This window comes from Manis javanica, chromosome 3 (assembly GCF_040802235.1).
Source record: "Manis javanica isolate MJ-LG chromosome 3, MJ_LKY, whole genome shotgun sequence".
In the NCBI taxonomy this organism is placed as follows: Eukaryota; Metazoa; Chordata; class Mammalia; order Pholidota; family Manidae; genus Manis; species Manis javanica.
This window is the reverse complement of record NC_133158.1, coordinates 45,141,260-45,162,734: the sequence shown is the minus strand read 5'-3', so window position 1 is coordinate 45,162,734 and position 21,475 is coordinate 45,141,260. Positions and strand designations below refer to the sequence as shown.

At 37.1% G+C, this 21,475-nt stretch overlaps 1 protein-coding gene and 1 long non-coding RNA gene across 8 annotated transcripts in view; one reads left to right on the top strand and one right to left on the bottom strand.

Moving 5' to 3' along the window:
• Positions 1-6: 6 nt before the first annotated feature.
• LOC118971739 (uncharacterized) lies at positions 7-20,481 on the top strand. 3 transcript variants are annotated; one of them, XR_012129119.1, is made up of 4 exons: positions 56-131; positions 3,345-3,377; positions 18,575-18,696; positions 20,347-20,481. It is a non-coding gene; the product is annotated as an uncharacterized lncRNA (long non-coding RNA). The 3 variants fall into 3 exon arrangements; XR_005060348.2 differs by lacking the exon at positions 3,345-3,377 and having other exon boundaries at positions 7-131; XR_012129118.1 differs by lacking the exons at positions 56-131; positions 3,345-3,377 and adding an exon at positions 15,762-17,969.
• BRWD1 (bromodomain and WD repeat domain containing 1) overlaps positions 442-21,475 on the bottom strand; it is a 146,317-nt gene continuing 125,283 nt past the window's right edge. For 3 of the 5 annotated variants that reach the window (XM_073231330.1, XM_073231331.1, XM_073231333.1), the window contains 4 exons: positions 20,287-20,513; positions 18,557-18,724; positions 14,837-15,739; positions 6,356-13,880 (listed from right to left, as the gene is read on the bottom strand). In XM_073231330.1, the coding sequence (XP_073087431.1) occupies positions 12,724-13,880; positions 14,837-15,739; positions 18,557-18,724; positions 20,287-20,513 (2,455 nt within the window). In that variant the 3' untranslated portion in view covers positions 6,356-12,723. Of the gene's footprint in view, positions 3,486-6,355; positions 13,881-14,836; positions 15,740-18,556; positions 18,725-20,286; positions 20,514-21,475 lie in introns of those variants that run through there. The other 2 variants (XM_037014737.2, XM_073231332.1) reach the window with 2 other exon arrangements.

The following is a 21,475-nucleotide window of genomic DNA, read 5'->3' as shown; positions in this document are numbered from 1 at the left end:
CTGGCGGGCCTGCGGAGGACCCGGAAGGGGCTCTCGAGGGGGACCGCCCGTTGCCCGTCTCTCGCTCGTTTCCGCTGCCTTCCGGGTTGGGAGGGCTGGTGAGCTCCGTGCCGCGAGGTGCCACCGCCCAGGTAGGTGCGGCCGGCCCGGACCAGGGCGTGGATGGGCACGAAGGAGTACAGTGCTTCGCAAGCCTGTTAAACGAGCCCTTTACTCTGGCTTAGGAAGTCACACTTCAAAAGCTAATGACTGTGGCGCTCCTCTGAGACATTTTAGGAGAATGCAAAAATAGTTACTTTGTTAAAACTTGGCCATTTCTAATACAAAATTTATTTTTTGCTTTAAATAGCCTCAGTAATAAGCAAAAGTATGTAATCGTTTTTGAACTGGTTCTGTTCTTTAAGATGTGCTGGAAGACAAAATTCACAGAGCACTAGTACAAGCAGGAGAGAAAACAGGACTTTACCACACAGTTTAAATAAAAACGAAAAGATTTAGTGTTGCAATGAAACAATCCATTTCCCTAGATTAAGTTGTATTGGAAGTAGATGGCGCTGCTTACATTTTGGAACCCTCAATAAATTGTCAGTTAAATACTAATTTGGGGTTAGGGGAGCCTCTGGACATAATCAGAAAGTCTCAGAAATTGCTAGAAACATTTTGTTTTAGGATGTGGAGAAACAATGATCAACAAAAGCATTTACATGAAATCAGTATGTAGCAACTTTACACACATTACTGTAAAATAAAGGGTTGAGTTTTGAAGCAAAACAGTAAGACCAAACTGCTATCCAGTAAGTGCTTAGGAAACTTCGGGTATAAGTGAGCTAGAATATACAAGATTACCAAGGTGATATTTTAAAACTGCATTATATTCCCAGGTTAATTGGTTTTATAGAATTAAAGAATTGCAAAATAAAAGGTTGGATATCACTTTGTCTTAGTCCTTTTGCTAAATGAAACAAGGTGTCATTTTTACCAGTAAGATCCTCAATTTGATTTCACAATTATATTACGAAGAAATCATTTCTAGAAAGCTGATTAAAATGGTAAGTAGGGTAATGATAAAACATTTGGCCATATAAATCCTGCATACATTTCAGAGTTTTACAAGAATGTTAAGTTTTAAATAAATGCTTATTTCATGCAATTACAATAAATTTAGGCCAAGCACTTTTAAAAAGGCAAATATATGTTGAAATTAAATACTAAACCAAGAAAAAGATTCCATTCAGAAAGCTGATGACAATCTAAAATACTGATAGAAATGAACCCCACCACAGTAAATTATGAATTCAAAACTGAAATTTTCATTACACTGAAATTGTCAAAAAAGTTTGCATAAAATAGTCTTAACTGAGACTTAAATATTTTCATTTTATGGTATTTGTTGAAGATACAACATCACCAATAAGAAATTTCTATGAAATTAAGTGTAAATATGGGTCTGCAAATAGGTTTAAACATTTCATTCGCGATCAAAACTCAAGCCCCATGCACCTAAAAATATTAGCAGTTTATTAGGAATTTTTCCCTTCCTCACTTGTACTAATAACAGGATACTGGTATCAGTATTTCAGCCTAAAGTTTACTACAAACAGCAAAGAATACAGACTCCATAGGTTAGAAATATTCTGGCTTATGCTAAGAAAATAAAACTTTTTAAGCAGACATGCAATCACAAATTTTGCAAGTAATCTAGACATTGTCCTACCTGTATAACCAAAAAATACATGTTATATTAGTTTTTTAGTGAAAAAGAAACAGAAACCCCTTAGGCTTCTATATTTTACTTTTGCAGATTTATACATGCAAATCATATATTAATAATCACAGATAGTTTTTAAATGGAAAAACACCTGCTTCTAACAATTCATTTTTCCAATAGTATGTTGTTAGTACATTAGAAAGATTTGATGGTGCATTCATTTCATCTGGTGATCTTAATTTCAACAAATACATATTAACAATAAATTAAGCCTCATTGAAAAAAATTCTTTATAGTTTCAAGACCAGATTTTCTAATCCTAGTGGGGCCACAAATAGCCCAGATATGCTGCCATTAGAGTTTGTTGCCATGAGACTGTAATAAATTTGCTCAGTGTTCATAAAATTCTAACTTTTAAAGTGCTGTAGAGAAACAAAAGAGGATGTCACTGTGTCTCTAAAAACATGACTATTTTGATGTTAATCTTTTATTTTCTGAGTTATTAAAACTAAGACCTGCCTCATAATGAGGCACATTTTGGCATCTCAGTAAATGCTGCTACATGAAAGTAAAAATGAGGAACATAAATCGTGATAATCATATTGATCTTTCATAGAAAAGTATATATTCCCTGAATTAGTCATATCAAGGAGTCAGTCACCATTCAGTATGAATTCCAATATTATAAACAAGACACTAATGAATTTTCTCTAATTGTCTATTTCCATCACTGCACTTCAGAACTCAATCAACATCCCCACCTTTGAATCCCTGGGTCTACTAGTTTAAATTGGTTTTGACTTTTGGGGTTGCGAACTATAGAGACTGGATCTTGTTAAAGTACTTGATGCACTCAAACGTCAAATAGGCTCAAAGGCACTTCCCCTTGAAATGTGCCTATTTTCCCTCTTCATTCAGCAGTAACACCATAGTGATGGTCTGAATTTCTATACTCTAATACAGAACCCTTAAAAATTAGCATCAGATTGAAATTCTGAAATTTTTTTCAGTCTTTTGAAGTTTCTGCTATGGACCCTGTACACTTCCCATTATTTTCTCTCTAAGGAACCAAGGGATTTATTTCTTCAAGGCCCTTCCTTTCTGAAAAGGACTAATCTTATGACAGGCCATTTGTCTTTTCTTCCTGCCTCTCCATCTACAGGCTCCACAGTCTATTCCTCCTCAGAATCCTCTGTAGTGTGTGTCTGTACAAGAGCTGACTGGGAGGCAGCCTTCGTCCCACTTTGACCCACTGGATTATGGTTTTTAGGAAATTCCTCCGAAGGTGCCAACAAGGGGTTAACAGTACAGCTAGGAGCAGGAGGCAACTGCCAGTTTACTTGTGGCCCCTGATTTTCAATTCCACTTCTACATTTTCATAGTCACTATTGGGCTTTTTCTTTCCAGGATCTGAACCACCTAAACATTTTTTTTTTTTTGCTTTTATCTTCTAGCTCTTTCTCACTTTCAGAATTTATGGTTGTATCATCCTCTTTATAAGCATTCAGTAATTTTTTCTTAGCCGCAGCAGAAGCATTTCGATGGGGCAGTTTTCTGCTGCTCTTTCTAATCCAGACATTTTCTGGTTCTGAAATTGTTTCCTTTAGATTACTCATTATCTTTATTTTATTTGCAGCCACAGTAGCACAACTGCGGGGGACCTTCTCAGGTACCATTTTTGCTCTCAGAGTTTCACTAGGCATTTGCACTGCGTCCTTCAGATTATGCATACATGTTCTCATTTTTGTATTGGGTTCTCTGTCTCTAGGCACAGATTCTGAAAAATGAAAGTTCATGTAAATGCAAAAAATCTTGTAACGCAAGATTTTACTATTACATTCCTGAACAATATTCCTAAACAGTAAATTTTAGTACTCACATTACTAAGTAAAAATGATCATCAGTACTACGTTTTTGACATTGATATAACTTTCCATTTCCTAATCTACAAAAGGAAGTCTTGGAGGCTAAGTTCGCTCTCACCTGGCATATGTCAGTAGCAGACTTCAAGAATGGGTTTACATACTTACAGCTAATCTGAAAGCACTTTTAAAACCCTGAATTTTAAAAATAGAACCATACATAGCTTTCAAATTTTATTTCTAATACTCTATGTTGAACTACTTTAAAATAGCCGATAGGAGCTCTGAAATAATTTTTCAAGACCCTGAAGGAAAGGCCCTAATGACTAAGACAGAGCCTCAGCATTGATCTCAAGGTCTTTGTGAAGATTTAATTAACACCAGTATTTCCTGTAATCAAAAACACATCGGATTGGTAACTAGTAGAAACAGATTGTGTACTTTATGCAACTGAATGTTTTAATCCTTAGTTCATTTTTCTTCAAATTCTTGAGCATTTTATGTAACTGGATTTATTAAATCAGTTTCATCATTCAGGTATTTTCTGTGCCAGTTACGTGCTGGGCACACTAGAGAATCAGGATAGATTCTGAAGGTAATTTTACACATAGGAGTATAGTTGCTGCAAGGAACTACGTGCAGTGTGCCTGTGAGAACATATTCTAGAAACCAAACTTAGTCTAAGAGGCAAGGGAAGCTTCCTGTGAGGATCTGAGAGCTGGAGACTAAAGGGACACATACACAAAAGACAGCACGGAAGTGCTCTGGAGAGGGAGATCCTGTTCCAAACAGAGAGAATTTTCTGAGGGTGGCTTGAGGTCCACCCTGCTGAGCCGTGCTGAGCCACAGGTTGGGCCAGCTCCGCCTTTACCAAGGTAAGTGTCTCAAATCATTCTTACTTTTGCCAGCGTCCCAAAGCCAGATTTTCAAATTTCAAATAAAAGATTAAATAATACTCTTCTAGGGCAGAAGTACAGGATCCCCTGCTTTTTTGAAAGTTCACATTCCCTCATTTCACCTACATAAGTGTTTTTGCTAAGAAATCCAGAGAGGATTTTTGTTTTTACCACAAAAGGAAAGTGTGCAGAGTATCAGCATGGGTTTTGCAGTGAGCTTGCTGTAGAGGCAGCACATGCTGCCTGCAAAGCCATGAGCTGCTTTGTGGGTGAGCATCTGGGCATGTGTCTCAGTTGATAGAGTGCATTCATTAGCAAGTGTCCTAAAATATCAGAAAAGCCTAAGAGGTGATTTTTTGGGTCTGTGAATACAAAATAAATTTTCCATATAATTTAATGGTAGTTGCTTCACTCTGTACCATTTCAGCTTATTAAATGTTTCTTAGGAGTGCTCTTTTAGTGAGAGAAAGCTGCCATTTCTTGATGAATACATCTTAAGTTAATCAGCCTCTGAATGTTAGGATTTTATGTTTGCCATCATTGAGTCATACTGCCTAAAACTGTCTTAAAGGTACTCAAATCTTGCTGAGGAGTGTGGAGGACTCACCCCATTATATCATTTTTCACTACTAAGGACCAGAAAGTAACACTTGTCAGCTATGGTAACGGTATCTTCTGAAGCAGTAAAACTAACAACTATTTTCTTAGTTTTATGAACAGAGATATTTGCCATTCTGTCATCAAGGGCAGATAAGTACAGGTGAAAATGGCTGTTGATTGACATGTTCATTAACAACAGGGCAAGAATTTTGAGGAAAGTTGTCTCCCCTCTAAATGAATGCCCTTCATATTTTACCTTAAGTCTATGAAACTCGTTTCAAAGCCATGCTAGTGCTTTCTTCAAGACCCTATGAGTTCAACGGGTCTAGGAACTGCTTTACAAAAAGCATCCCTCCAGAAATGCATGTCCTTTTTGCCAATTGCATGATTCACATACTTTTCCACTGAAATCCTATTGCTAAATATATGGCTTGTTCAATAATTTGAGTCATCAGGCACTGCAAAAATGGCATTTCAGCAGGCAAAGCTGCTGCTGCAGCATACCTGGCCTGCCTGTAGTTGAGCTCTGTGGAGTCACACGCACATCAAGTCAGGGTAGTGAAAAGCCAGCCAAGTGGCTTCCAGTGCAATGTTTTGCCACTTAAAGAATTTTTTCCTAGGAACTTTCAAATTATGTACTAATGTCTCTGCAAACCAACCCTAGATCCAAAGTCATTCTTTAGCACATAAAGCAGTTAGGCAAATGCTATAATATAAATGTAAATGCTTAAACACATAAATGAAAAAGTAACTTTAAAAATAATTAGAAAAATTGAGGTGATGTTTTCACTTATGGTAAGATGAGTATATACTAGTTCACTCAGCTGCATCCATCTGCATGTTGAAATTAAAAATAGACAACTTGTTCATTCCCTACATCAAGCTGAATAGTATAAAATCCTATCACAACTTAAATTTTCTGTGGGACAAAAGGATTTAAGTTGCAGCACTTACTTTTTGATATAGTGATCAAGTAACCTGTATTGACAATTTAGGAACCCAGTAAATACTAAGATATTATTAACAAATGCTTACTTGCCATCTAGAGAGAGAACAGTTAGGATTCTCCAGAACAAACTGTGATCTGGCTTTTAAAAATACTTTAAGAAAAACTGAACTGAGCTAATGTCCATAGAGTATGGAAATAAGACTATTGTATACACCAACTCCAACTTGAAGCTGTATCTTTAAAGTCTTAGACCATAAAATGGGAATTTCATAAAATAAAAGCAGAATCTGAGGAAGACAGAAGAGTGATAGTGTTGGGAATTAAAAAAATAATACATACATGTAAGTCAGTGTTCATTTTATTACTGAGAACTTGGTAAATTTTCAAGTGCTTTATTCTTGAAAAAGCTAAACAGTTTTTAGAAGTATATACAGGATAATTTGGGGTTAGAGAGAAATCCAATTTGCATGTTAGGGTACACTTTTAAAACTTGGGAGGCTACTGCCCTAACAGTACATCTGTGATGACACCACTCACTACTACTGAGTCAGCGCACTGCCGCTCAAGTCCTACTGTCCCAGACGTTCTCCAACGGTCACGGCGCTGGAACAGTCCCTGAGTGCCTGAGGCACTGCTGCTCTCCAGTGTCATCAGTACAGTGCACACTTCATCGGTAGCAGTACTTCAGCACAGTGTACCTACATGACCGCCTCAAATTCTAACTCATGGATCACTACATATTCTATGATGGTCTGTGGTGAACAGAAACTTGAATGGAAGTTACAGTCTTGATTCAAAGCAATAATCTTTAGCTTCTGTATTTTAAGGATTATTCATATCATTATGATACTTCATGATCCAATATATTTTCCTAAATCCAAAATAAACTTTACATCATTGCCATAGAAGCATTAAAAATTTTTAATCTGATCAGCATGTTAATGGAGTATTAAAAACAAATTTGAGAATGGGAAAAAAAATGTCTGAATCAAAATAATACCAATATACTAGCCTATTTCACATACTTTTTAAGTACTGATATTGGTCGCTGGGGCTGGTGGATACATCAAATCCACAGAGGGGAAAGCATTTATTTCAAATCATTAGCTCTCTCACATCAGCCTTTTATCAGAGTTGGTTTCAGATGTCCTTTGTGCCTGCCTTTGACTAGAAGCAGTGAAGTAACCAAAACTCAGAAGCAAATAGCACTTATCACTGATACTCATCCCTCTTAAAAAGAATGACTTGTATAATCAAGTGTTTTCTGTAACTCACTGGGCTGAACACTTTTTATTCTTTTCTAAGGGTAGTTGGTTAACACTGAGAAGTCAACTTCCACAGTATGGCAACATCAGGTCAAGAGATTGTCAGAAATAATTCCATAACCTAGTTGTTCACTAGTTGGTCACTTTTATGGTGATGAACTTCAGTTCATCAGTTAAGCCCTCACTCAGTACATTCAATGGTGAGCACCACAGAACTCTGAACTGTTTTTGTTTTGCATCTACAGCTAATCTCACCATCATTAGGGTTTTCTCTCATCCCCAGAAAAGCTCATTGGTAAGTCACTCTTAGGATTCTAACAACATTTTGAGATGTGTATTGCCATTTTTTCCCTAACAATTCTGATAAAACCTCTATGAATTATGAATCCAAGGATCTTAGACTTAAGATGCCTAATGAACTTAAAAGATTTGTCAGAGCACTTCAAACTAACATTGGCAGGATAAAGTATCAGAATACTAGGTTTTCAATCAACTTTATTACTTTGCTAATGAAAAGCAGCAGCACCACAGACAATCCAATGACAAGCCCTTTGCAGCCTGTCTCCTGACTCCCTTCAGAGCCTCCTGGCTCAGACAACTTGTAGACCTGTATTCCGCCTGCATGTGAATGCACCACAAATGGACAGAGCTTAGGGAGCTGCTTAAGACAAGAGGCTGAGTTGCAAGGGCAAGTGGCTGCCCACAGACCTTACAGATTAACTAGCTAGCAGACTTGTAGTTTAAAAACAAAACGAACCCAAAAACATCCCACAAGCTTTTTTGTTTGTCATTAAGGAAACAAAATAAAATGTATTATACTCTACTAGTTAGTAATTGACCGAAAAACTGGTTCCTAAGTGCTAAGGTGCTAAGACTCACATGTAGTAATGAGTTAATTTAGACAGTTAAAGATTTTGTGTGGGAATGGGAGATTAAAGATGAGCCTTTTTGGCAAGTGCCAATAAAATGCTTCAGTTCACAGGTGCCCAAGGACTAAATATGGATCAACACTTAGAAAAGTAACTTCAACATATTAAAAATTAAAGGTTTCTTTAACATATTTAACCACTGACCAACAAAGGGAAAGCTAAGTAATGGTCCTTATGGAACCAATGGTAGGATGCTGCTGTCAATAGCCTGTAACTGGTTATCTCATTTCAGTTACATCACTTAAAAGCCTCTTCCTCTTTAGCAGTCCAAGCTCCCATTAAAGATTTTAATAAAGAATAAAACTTACCTTAAAGTATGTTTGTAAGCACTGGTAATTAAATTCAGTGAAACTATAAGTCTTGACAAGTGTCATCTATACTTACTTACATACTGCCAAAGAGAGAGCCTGCAGACCTGTAGGACCCAAATGTCACTGCCCCTACCAACATACCTCCATCAAATCCATAAACAATCCTTGAAAAGAGACATTTCAATTAAGAGTCTTGGTATTTTTCTACCAAATTAACATTAGGAACCATCTTGGCAGATTATGAGTGACTGGTAAAAACTTCTCTTAACTTTAAGAGTTCCCATGTATCCTTAGGCAACATCTGTAATTTCAGAAAATAGCTATAAATGTTTTTTATAAATTGTGGGAAAAGACAACACAGCCCCTCACCATTGTACATGAAATACTTCAGTCGTTTCCATTAATTCACAACGCTCCATTTTCTCCCCTGCTTTGACAAACTTTATTTGGTTTGGCCTTTATATAAGTTCCCAGATACTTCGAGTAAGAGACCATATTTAAACTGCCCAATTGCAAATTTCTTAGGGTTTCTGCTTTATTATTCCCTGATACCAACAGCAGAAGTTGAGAGGTATAATGAAAATGAAAAGATGTAAAGTTCTATAGCAAAGGTGCTCTGTTGCACTCCATTATACTAGAATAACTGAACTATAATTTCTATGAAACAAAACCTGAAATATTTGGTCACAACTACTACATAGCTGATAAATATACTGACTTGGTATTAATGAAAACAATGAAACTGGCATTCCAGCTATAAAAGGACAAGGCAAAAAGACCTTCTCTATCCATTTAAGTTACTTGAAAAATCAGTAAAATTGAGTAAAAGGGAAAACCAAAAATACTGTATGTACCTTTAACAATGTCCTGTATTCTCTCATTTTTTCTAGGTGGCAATATCAAATTCAATTTGTAATGATAGAACATTACATTGTAATTAGAATTCTTTAGTTTTTAATACCCATGAAGTTAAATAAACTATGTTCTGATTATCATAAAGAAAAAAAGGCTAGAATGCGAACAGGGAATGTAGTATGGACCCAACATTGTTCTAAATAAGAATTTTTAGTTAAGATGTCATCAACCAATGGAGTGTGAAGGATTACCAACGTCCTACTCTTAACTTTTGGACAGCATTATTACCTTCCAATGGTGCTCTTATTGGTTTGGTTCCTTTATCCATTTGCCCTTCTAGGTTCTTAAGTTCCTTTTCCCAAAACTAAGTTATTTTCCCTTGTTTTCTCATTAGAAAATTAATTTCCTATTTAGGTAAACTCTTTACTAATTAAACTTGTGTTTCTGTAACTTAGTAACTGAAGTTGTTTAACATTCTTTCCAAGGATTATTAAACTAAGAAATACTTTAATCAGATATTTTTCCCTAAAATAAAAAAAGGGAGAAAGACCACCCTAGGAATTATCTGGAAATAGGGTAAACTCTTCCTTTTATTCAGAAGTTACTACACGCTGTCAGTATACCCTTTTCTGTTAAAGTAGGATATGGGGGAAAGTGATTTTTAAACCTCACCTGTTTTTTAAATGTTCGAAGACTTTTTTTTCTTAATATGCTTGCTAAAATTAGTCTTTCAAAGAATAAAAAATAAGATCTAAATGTCTCAATCCTTTTTTTTAAAACCGCAAGTGAGTATCATAGGACTTTGGACATACACACCACAGTAGTTGTCATCTTTCACATAACACCATTAAGCTACTTCAAGTGCAATGGAAGGCTGTAGCACTTACTTTTGGGTCAGTTCACATTCAATCTGTAACCTTTTGTTTTTTTCTTCCACAAGAAAAATAAAAACTGATCCCAAACATAATAAAGTACATCTGTGCATTAAATATCCCTGCGCATTTCGCATAAACAGAGTAGGAAAAAAGTCAAACATGTTCTAGTGCTCAATGTAAACATTCTGAACTAATTATTAGTTTTCCTCAAAGGTACTTAGGAGTGTGTGTCACATATTCAAAGGTAACCTTAGGAATAGCACCATGACCAAAAAAACCCCATAAAAATGATGCTTATTAAAATCCCTTAGTTTTACATCAGAATGTGAAAAGCTACCATTGTCACAACCATGTTTTCAAAGTCATCAGGCCAATTCTTATTTTTTTCAGAAACCAAAATACTGCTTCTACACAAGAGTCTAACCATCTTAGACAAAATGAAAAATTAGTAATTGGTTGACCCACCAATCAATGACCCATTCAGTCCAAAAGATGGAATGGTTCTACTGATGAAGCCTAGAAAGCCAAAGCATCACTTTGCCAAAAGAATTTATGCATGAATCAATGTATTCTGTATTTATTTATGGATTTTTTTGGTACCTTTTTGCAGATGATGGTAAACACGGAGTTATAACCCTGAGAAAAGATATAAAACAGAGAAACTTAGGAAGAGTTTAAATAAATCAATGGATACGACATCTATCACCACTTCTTTAAATTAGGGAAGTAAAAAGCATGCGTTAATTTTTTCAGGTCAATAAACAGTTATCCTGAATCAAAACACAAGCTCTGAGAAGAAAAGCATCATAGTTCTGAAGTGGTAATAGCTCTCTAAACAACCAAAGGAGGGGTAGGTATCCCACCTATCTCAGGTGGTCATGTCCAAAAACATCCTTCCCTTGTATCAGAGTAGAAAGAGAAAGTACCTTCTACCATGTCAAATGAACAGATAACTAAAAAGTAACCACACTTAAGAACATCCTCTAACACTGATACCAGTCTGATGCTTTTTCCTATCTGCCACCTTAAGGATACACAGGAGAAAGGGGTTAATTTTGTCTGAAACCAAACACAATTAGGGCCAATAAATAACCAAGGTGGGAGTACTGTAACATATCCCTTAGTTACAAAATATGTAAACCATTTGAATCAAGTCCATCTTCAGGCACAAACAAGTTAGGAATGGCCACCTACACTGTTTAGAGCAGCACAACCTATCAAGCAAAAATATTTGGCTCAAAAATGAGTGTACTGTGGTATTTGATTATGTAATGAAAATTTCACTTTAAGTGGACTCCAAAATTATTTTCCCACAACATATTAGTTTCTAGACGTCACTAACATATACTCAGTTGCCCCAGCAAATGATGCTTGGGATTACACATGGTGGCAGTAAGCTAAAATAGAGCTGGAGAATGACATTTAACTGTTCCTATATAGATGAGATTTGTGATTGCACTCTTAAGTAAAACTCAACTCTACAATCTCAGTACAAATGGGGGAACTATACAGAATTTAAATACTCTTTTAGCCCTGTACACTCTATTAAAGAACACACTTTTCCTATATCTAAGGCACACAAACTCCTCTATTTCACAGAGTAAGACTATGGAAGACCATGATTTTGGTTAAATCCCTTACACAGAAACCAGGAGATGTTGGAAATACAAATTATATAGCATTTTGTTAGTGCACAATTTAAAAGAAAATGCTAGGACTACAGTCTGGCCTTAGAATTTTAAAATATACAATCAAAACATTAAAAAAAATAATTTACCAGCACTTTATAAATTCAAGTTTACAAAAGTAAAAGTGATATTTTCCTTAAAAATAAAATTTAAAAAAAAAAAAAAAAAAAAAAAGAAAAGACCCAACAGCATTTGGAAAGAAAACTGGAAACCATTTCAATGAAAATGACCAAATCTGGTATAATGCATTCTACTCAAGTAGTCAGGGAAAGAAAAAAAGTGGTAGGTACCTTGCCTACTAATCATGGTCACACCTCCCATGACTGTAATGTCAGTATGCACATAATATTTATGAAGAATCTGTAAACACAGGTCATATGAAATTGTTATACTACAACAGGACTGGGGTTAGAATCCACCACCTCTTGACAAACTCAAAAAATAACTGCCTGACACTTGCTACCATGAAAGTAATGCTCACCGGTTTTGATAACCAGGATGTCTAGTGTTTTAACTATTTCAAACTCTTGCTATATGTAGATAAATACTGTCAAAGTAGATCTGCCCCCAAAACGAAGCATATTTTGGCACCTGTGCTGATGCTGCTACAAAGGCAAGCAAGTGCAAATAAAAATAACAGTCATGATTTAGTCACATTCATAACTTCTCATAGAAAAATATAAATATATTCCCTGAATTGTAGGACAAAAAATAATTTCAATAGCCAGCTTTCACTATAAATTCCAGTCCACTTCCTCTTTAAATGAACTGGTTTTCCCTCAAGGTCATAAGGTGCAACCATCAAATTCTAACACATTTTCTAAGCTTCTATCATCATCCCCATCATGGTATCTCACGGTCCTTCTACCCTGATTTCTCGTTTTTATTTTTGAACGTCGAAGAACTCTTCTACATTTTGCATAGTCCAAATCCTCCCAGTCATTGTCATCCACATTTAACCTAGGGCGCTTGCTCTGTCTTTGCCGCCTCACAGTTTTAGATACGTTAGCTGTAAAAGCTTTACCTTTTCTAACTACTTTTGCTTTTCCTCTCGTTTTCCTCTTTTTGGTTTTTGTATCACCAGTACAGTCCACATCTGATTCACTTACAGATCCCAACTCTGAATCAGACTTGGGACTAGCATCAGGTCCACACTTTGAACTCCCTGTGGTTTCAGAGATTTTCACATTTTCCGACTCAGGATGCAGTCTCCTCCTTTTTACTTCCGTCTCAGTTGCTTCCTGTGACTCATGAATCACTTTTGTCTTACTGAAAGGAGCCTTCCCATAGGTCCTAAGTCTTCTGCCATTCCACCTGCGCAGCCCATAGTTCAGTTCCTCTTCAAAGTTATTCTCCACTGTAGCTTTTTGCACCAAAGTTGACTCAGAAGATTTTCTACCAACCTCAACCCCGGGAATATGGCTTTTTGAATCTCCCTCTGAAGACCCAGTTGAGGGGTTCTTTGTCTCAGAAGGTGGAACGCCTGCTTCACGGCTGTCGGTGTGCCTCTTCTTGCACTCTGAGGGCAAAGTACCTTCTGAGTCGGAGTCTCTGTTTAAAGACGGGTTAACACTTTTTGTGCCACCTTCCGAGTCGACTTCAGGCAGCTTCCCTTCACAGACACGCTGCTCACTCGGCACGCCCCAGTTTCCATCTCCCTCAGAATCACTCGCTACTTTCTTAGCTGTGGTACAAGGAAAACGGAGGGGCTTCTTTCTTCTGCTTTTGCTTCGAGTGCGCACACACTCTAAACTGACATCTTCCACGTCATTCAGGAGGTTAATCCTATTGGCAGCAGTGGCTGCACATCTTCGAGGAATCCTGAGACCTGTTTTGGCTTTTGAGGATTTCGTAACCACCTTTGAATTGCTGTCTGAGTCACTGGAACAGACCCTTTTCTTGGCAACTTTTTTGCTTTGTCCATGGTCTTGTGATGTAGAATCTAAAAATTAAGAGAATTCTTTAATCTTTAGAAGAGTGAGTCTGAAGAAACTAAATGTTGAACATTGTAAACAACTGACATCTAATAGAATTCTTATTAACCTGGAAGGAGGGGTGGCAGTATGTGGGCTGGGCTCTTGCTACTTCAGAGCAGTGACGTTTCCAGCCTCAGCGCCACTCAGAAGTGTAACATGCCATCAGTAACATCCCAGGCCTTTCTATCTAGACACAACACTTGACTCTAAAATGTTGCATTTACATAACTACAGACTAAACTCTCTTTACCACCTCATTAAGGTATGCAAACTAATCACTTACTCTCATCCTTCCTCCCTGAAACTTTTCTTAACTTGACAAGTTCCAATCACACCAACTACCTTCGATCTTCACTTTGGCTGCCTCCTGCTCTTTAGTATTTCTCATCAATCCCTATTTACCAGAAGTCTAATCTTAATTGAAGTCATTTCACCTCCCTATGCTCCAGATATTACCAGTAAAAAAGGACAACAGTAATAATAGTGCCCATCTCATACAAGATATGAAGACTAAACTGTTTAACAAACAACGCATTTAGAAAACCTTTCTGACACAAAGTAACAGCTTGATAATTGTTCTGTTAGCTGCTATTACAATTACCACATCCTACCCTTTTTCTTCTTCACAAACTGTTAACATCACAACTTACAAATCTGCTTGTCTGGACTTTTTCTTAAACCCACACCCAAAACAACATCCTCACCACCAATACAAATAAAATCTGTAACAATAATAGTTAAAGGCCAAGATCGCCTGTTACGTGAATAAAACTAAATGTACTCGACAAACAGTTATGCACGCACACAGAAAATAAAGATGTGTGTAAAAGACCAAAGGAGAAATCATGGAGTGGAAAGAAAACAGGAAAAAAACTGTCTGCTATAAGGAAAGGGTGTGCCAAGGTTAAATGTTTTGAATTACCTTTCATACAACTGTTTGATTTTTCTTTTGTTTTGTCATCATGTGACTCCAAATCAGATCCCTGGTCTGAAAACCACAGGGACCCAGCAACAGGTTCACACTTCAAATTCCCTGAAATCAGGTTCATTTCCCTTTTGTGACATCCATCATCTTCTCTATTTTGTTCTTCAGATTCAGAGTCCTCTGAATCACTGACGACTTTCGCTTTTTTAAGGAAAGTAGCATTCTTGCACCTGGTGCTGCTCCTACCAGCATGCTTTCTTGGTTCAGAATCTGTTTCTTCCTCTTCCTCCGAGATATCTTTCGCCTTAAGTTTCTGCCCAGGTGTTGATGGGCCAGCAGTTCTGTTACAGCCATGATCTGAATCATGACTTTTAGAGTCGTCCTCAGAAGACTCTATTTTAAGAAATTTTGTTTTAGAAATCGCTGGAGTATGGGATTTGTAACCATTAGCATGCCAATTTTTCCGTGCTACCCGCAAATCACTTTCTGACTCTGAATCTCCATTTTCAGATTCATTGACAGTACTCTGGGCAGCATGAGAATTGGACAATGGGGATGGCTGATTTTGATCTTTGAGCTCCTCTTCTTCAATTTCTGACTTTAAGCTCTGGTCATCTTCAGAATTATGTAATAACTTTTTTCTAGCTACAGCAGAAGCATTGCGGTGGGGCAGCTTGCGGCCAGAACAGACACTCTGAGAGCTAGAATTCTCCTCCGCATCACTCATCAGCTTTATCTTACTCGCAGCTGCAGCGGCACACTTTCGTAGCACTTTCCGGTTGTTTCCAGCTCTGGCTTTTAGACTCTCACCAGTCTCCAGTGAATTATTATCAGAGTCATTTAAATAAACTCTCTTTCGAGTGGCTTTTCTGCCACATCCGTTTTCCAAAGAAACTGAACCTAGAAATAAAATAACATAAGATTAAGATGGTCTTTCAACATTTTTAATGACTTTATTCTTTTAGTATTGATGTTCCTTATTTATTAATGCCTAAACAGAATTCCTTTCTACATCTAAAAGATCAAAAGGCTAAGTATGGAACAGATAGAAAGCCCAGAAATAAACCCACACATAGTCAATTAATTTACCAAAGAAGGGGGAAGAATAGACAATGGGCAAAGGACAGTCTCTTCAATAAATGGTGGACAGCCACATGCAAAAGAATCAAACTAGACAGCTATCTCACCCCCCATACACAAAAACTATCTCAAACTGGATTAAAGACTTGAATGCAAAACCTGAAACCATAAAACTGGTAGAAAAATATACAGGTGGCTAAGTTCTTTGGCATCTGCCTTGGAGATGATTTTTTTGGTGACTCCAAAAGCAAAAATAAACCAGTGGGATGCCACATCAAACTAGAAAGGTTTTGCATAGCAGAAGAAATAATCAACAAAATGAAGAGGCAACCTACTGACTGGGGGAAACAAGTATTTGCAAATCATGTATGTCTTAAGAGGTTAATATTCAAAATACATAAAGAACTCAAACATCTCAACAGCAAAAATACTTAACAATATCATTAAAAAATGGAGGATCTCAACATTTTTCCAAAGATGACACACAGATGGGCCAATGGGCACATGAAATGGTGCTGAACATCACTAATCAGGGAAATGAAAATCAAAACCACAATGATCTATCACCTCACACCTGATAGAATGGCTATTATCAAAAAGTGGGAGAACAAATTTTGGCAAGGATATAGAGAAAAGGGAAACCTTGGGCACTATTTGGTGGGAATGTAAAACTGGTGTAACCTCTGGAAAACAGGAGGGAGGTTTCTCAAAAAATTAGAACTACCATATAAATGATCCAGTAATTCCACTTCTGGGTATTTATCCAAAGAAAGCAAAAACACTAACTCAAAAAAGATAAATGCCACCCCTATGTTCATTATAATATTATTTACAAAAGTCTAGATATGGAAATAACCTAAATGTCCACTGATGGAAGAATGGGTAGAGAAGATGTGGTTTATCTATACAATGGAATATATTCAACCATAAAAGAATGGAACCTTGCCATTTGTGACAACATGGATGGCCCTCACAATAAAGACAAACCACATGATCTCACTTGTATGTGGAATCTAAAAAAACGAACCAACCAACACTAACAACAACAAAAACAAGCCCAAAGATACAGAGAAGAGACTGGTAGGTGCCAGAGAGAGAGAGCAGGGTTGGTGGTAGTGTTAGGCAGGAAAATAGGTATGAGCGGGGTGTGGAAAAAGATAAAGTCCAGGTAAGTCCACTAAAAAGACCCAGAGTTAATCAATTAAAGATCAAAAAGCCAGGAGCAACTTGGCCTGGAATGTTTTAAATATTCCCCAGATAAAGGAGGGTACCTCAGCCTAGCCTATGTCTTTACTGTGTTAATCATGCAGGCCCAGCTTATTTTTTAACTTTACCTATATGCTGTTTTTTCCTCCTTTCGCCCTAATCAAGTATTTTGCAACCGAGGCAATTCAGCATGCTGGCCCAGCCGTGAACAACATAGTAAAAGGCAGGAACGATTCCATCTTAGGACTGCATTTTAATACCCAGGAAGCTGAGAAGTAAGATTCTTAACTTACTCTTTAGCAAACAAACAAAAACTCAGCCCACCTTGGGGGCTGGGCAGGCAGTCTTATTTGATCTGCTCCCAGACCAAGACACAGGTATCCCAGGGAGAAATCAGAGCAGGAAGCTCCCTGTGTTAATTCTAAATATACAGGAACCACTTAACCAGCCTGCACCTCTCGCCCTTTGTTACATTCCTGACAAATCCTTAAAAGGGGGAACCCTCAACCTTTTCAGCGCGCTCCTCTTTCTGAGGTCACCCGCCCTTTCTGAATGCGGAACTTTTAACTTTTCCCAACCTTTCTGGGATCTCCTTTCTCTGAGGTCGCCCACACTTTCTAAGTATGTAACCTTTTAATATTAAAACTTTCTCTCTCCAACTTTTCAGGGCATCTCTCCCTTGCTGAGGTGGCCGGTACTTTTCTCTCTTTAAGTAATTATAATAAAGCTTTTACGCTGCTTCACTACTGTGTCTCTGCCCTTCAGTTCTTTGTTGCAGCAGGGAGAAGGACCAAGGAAAATACACAACGTTCCCCCAACAGTAGGTGAAAGAAGGGGTCAAAAGGTACAAATTTTCAATCATAAAATATTAAACAAGCTGTGGAGATATAATATGCAGCACGGTGGCCACATTTAATACTGTATTGCATATTTGAAAGTTGCTGAGAGAATACATCTTAAAAAGTCCTCATCACAAGACAAAAAAATAAAACTTTTTAAAGGGGCATTATGATTAGCCCACATAATGTAGCGGGGGGGTGGGGGGCAGACATGGGAAAGGCAGTATATACAGAAAGACAAGTAATGATTCTATAGCATCTTACTACACTGATGGACAGTGACTGTAATGGGGTATGTGGGGGGGGGGGGACTTGATAATAGGCGGAGTCTAGTAACCATAATGTTCAAGTAATTACACATTAACGATATCAAAATTTAAAAAAAAACCTTTTTGGAACTATATATGGTAACAGATGGTAACTAGATCTACTGTGATGATCATTTTGCAGTGCACACAAAATGCCAAATATACAAATAGCAATTAAAGGAAATCTAATTATATGTAGTTGCATTACATGAATACACCATTTAATGTTTGGCTTTTGGATTCTCTTGAGATACATTCCTCCAAAGTACAGCCGAGTCTCTTACCAGTTTTTCTTTGAGCAGCCCTGGTTCTGGTCACCCTGGGATTTCTGCTCCTGGCCAGCCCACTGCGTAAGGAGGACTCACAAGCTCTTGAACTCTCTCTGCTCTCCTCTGAACTATTGAAAGCTGAAGACGACGACAAGGTACCCAAGGAATCTTCCATTTCACTTTCTAAGGAAAATAAAACACATCAACAGCTTATTCCATATTTTCTCTTCTGTACACACACACTTAGTTTACAACAATAGACTAAAGGATTCTTAAAATACCTAGAAGACTAAGTATATTTTTTAAAGTTGTTTCAAAGAACAGCTGGTAACATTTTGGTATTAAAAAGGTACATAATCAGCACTTCAAATCAAGCTTGTTCTCTTTTTCCTCAAGTAACATATTAATCCAGATTTGGATTTAGAAAATACAGTTTGTATGTTTTATAAACAAACATATTTTCACTTAAAAATTACATTAGCCCCATTATCTAACAGCTCCAATATCTACACTATCAGTATTTACTTCCTTCTATTATATGAGACAGAAATTTCCCAATAGAAAAGATCTGCCATAACTTCAGCAAAGACCTGCCATAAGTCCAGCATTTCAACAGAAACAACTTCTAAAACTCTGGCCAAGTCACCCCTTCCTAACAACACAATGGTACCATACATTCAGCTCAAGAAAGGTCATTTCTGCATGCTCCACAAAAAATTTCCAAAAAAAAGAAAGTGAGATAAGTAATGTAATATACAAGTCATTTTCCCCCACTATTCTCCACTTAATGAGTGCTGCCTCTGTGTGGACACGAGACAGGACCAAATTTCCTGTTCCTTCATCCAGACTCAGTTCTCACATACCTATCACAGAATAAAGACCTCACCAAGATAAATGGGAACACGTTAAAAGATAAATTTTGCTCTATAACACAACCTAACTCTATCAGAGAAGAAAGAGACTGTGTTAGAAGGATATAAACCACCAAGCTGTGTTTCTTATTTGAAACTGCTCTCTCGTGTGTGGGCTTTGATTGCTCCTACGCTACTCCACTACCCAGTACATCTGACTTGTTTCCAGGTTCTTCCCCTTCTACACGTATATGTTAAACTGATAATCTTCCTGAAATGGAGCTCATAATGTGATTCCCTTACTTCACTAGGGACCCAATTATGTAATCCAACCTTTCTGCAAGTCTTGCCAATCTCTAAGATGTGTCTGCATTCTACTTGTTTGATCCTATTATTTTAAATTACAATAGTAATTTACATACTTTCTTGACAAATCACCAAAATCACTCAGAGCAACACTCGGAGTATGCAAACCCACTTCAGTCTCATTCAAACAATGCTAACAGAGGATTAGCATCAGCTGTAGTTATACTAAAAATGGCAATAATATGAACAGTTTAGAATTTACTAGGTCATCAGCTTTAAACTTACATGATTACCATGTCTTTTTTTTTAACCTAAAGAAAAACAAAACTGTCAGATTTTGCAACATTAAGTATGATATTTTTATTGCATTACTTAAAATTTGGGGAGGAGTCAAATTTGCCTGAACTGTGGCTGCACCATTTGAGAAAAACAATACTTATTAAATATGTTGTCATTGCTCCTTATTTGTTCCTTTGGTCCCCCCTCTGCTAGACCACACGGCCACGTCTTATTCCTTCGTCCAAACCCGTAACAACCAGCAGTGTTACACACTTATGTTCAACAGCTGAGTAAGGTTCCACTTCTCACCAGATAGTACAGAACCGTTTTTCAAAGTGACAGGTCTATTTCTTCTCGTTCTTTCTGCAGATCCTGCTGAATCTGAAGAGTCACCAGAACTAACACCTGAAGAGACGTTGGCGCTTGTCCTGTGACGGGCAGAATAAGCCGCCCTACTGGTGGCAGAGTGGGTAGGAGAACCTACCAACTCAGGAATTACTTTTGTCTGAAACTTCAACCGCTTCTGCTTGATATTTCTGGTCAAATATATGGACAAAAGAAATAACAGTTAATAAAAAAAATGCCTAAACAAAACTGTATTATTAATCTGAGAACAGCTTTACAAGCAAGACATTAAAACATTCTTAACATGTTATTTGTCATGAATTACTACTAATTAATCCTCTTACTCCAAATCTGACATCCTTTTATTTCAAACTGGAGTAATGAACAAATGACCCAAGTAACAGTTACAGAAAATCATACTGAACATCTTAGGCTCTCTGGATTAAATGCTAAGGGAAGCCAACATATATGTAATATAGGTATTCATTTGCATTATGAATTTGAGTCTCAGTATGTCACCACTTCATCCCTAATCTATTTATATGTAATGTATAGAAATCAACAAAACCTGAATAGGAAGAAGAGGCAAAAAAGAGATCAGAATAAACTAATTCTTTTTTTAAATCAATCTGTTTACTTCTAAGTATCAGTTTACCATGTTTGGCCCCTGAGCCATGAATGAGGAGGAAATGTTTAAAACAGGGTAGTCTTTGGTTTTAAATTACAGACTTGGATAACAGTCATGTTGAGATAATCCTATTTTCCTTTAAAAATCAAGAGATAAAGGAGCTTTTAAGAATATCTAGGACACTTGAGTGTAAAGATAACTAAAATTCCAGATTAAGAGAGACTGAATATTTATCAACTAAATGCAATGTATGACCTTAAATTGGAGGGAAATCAGAAACAAAAATTTACCCTGAGGACATTATTAGGTCAATAGTAGAAACACAAGCAAGATGTGGTTAGAACCTTGTTCTCAGCAAACCCACACTAAGTATTTAGGAGCAAAGAAGCATGATGTTGGAATGGCCTTTTGAATGATTTGGAAGGAGAAATCCTAACATAATGATGATGCAAACAGTAAAACAAGCATGACATCATGAGAGAAACTGGTGAATTCAAATAAAGGACAGACAGGTTCTCAGCTTAT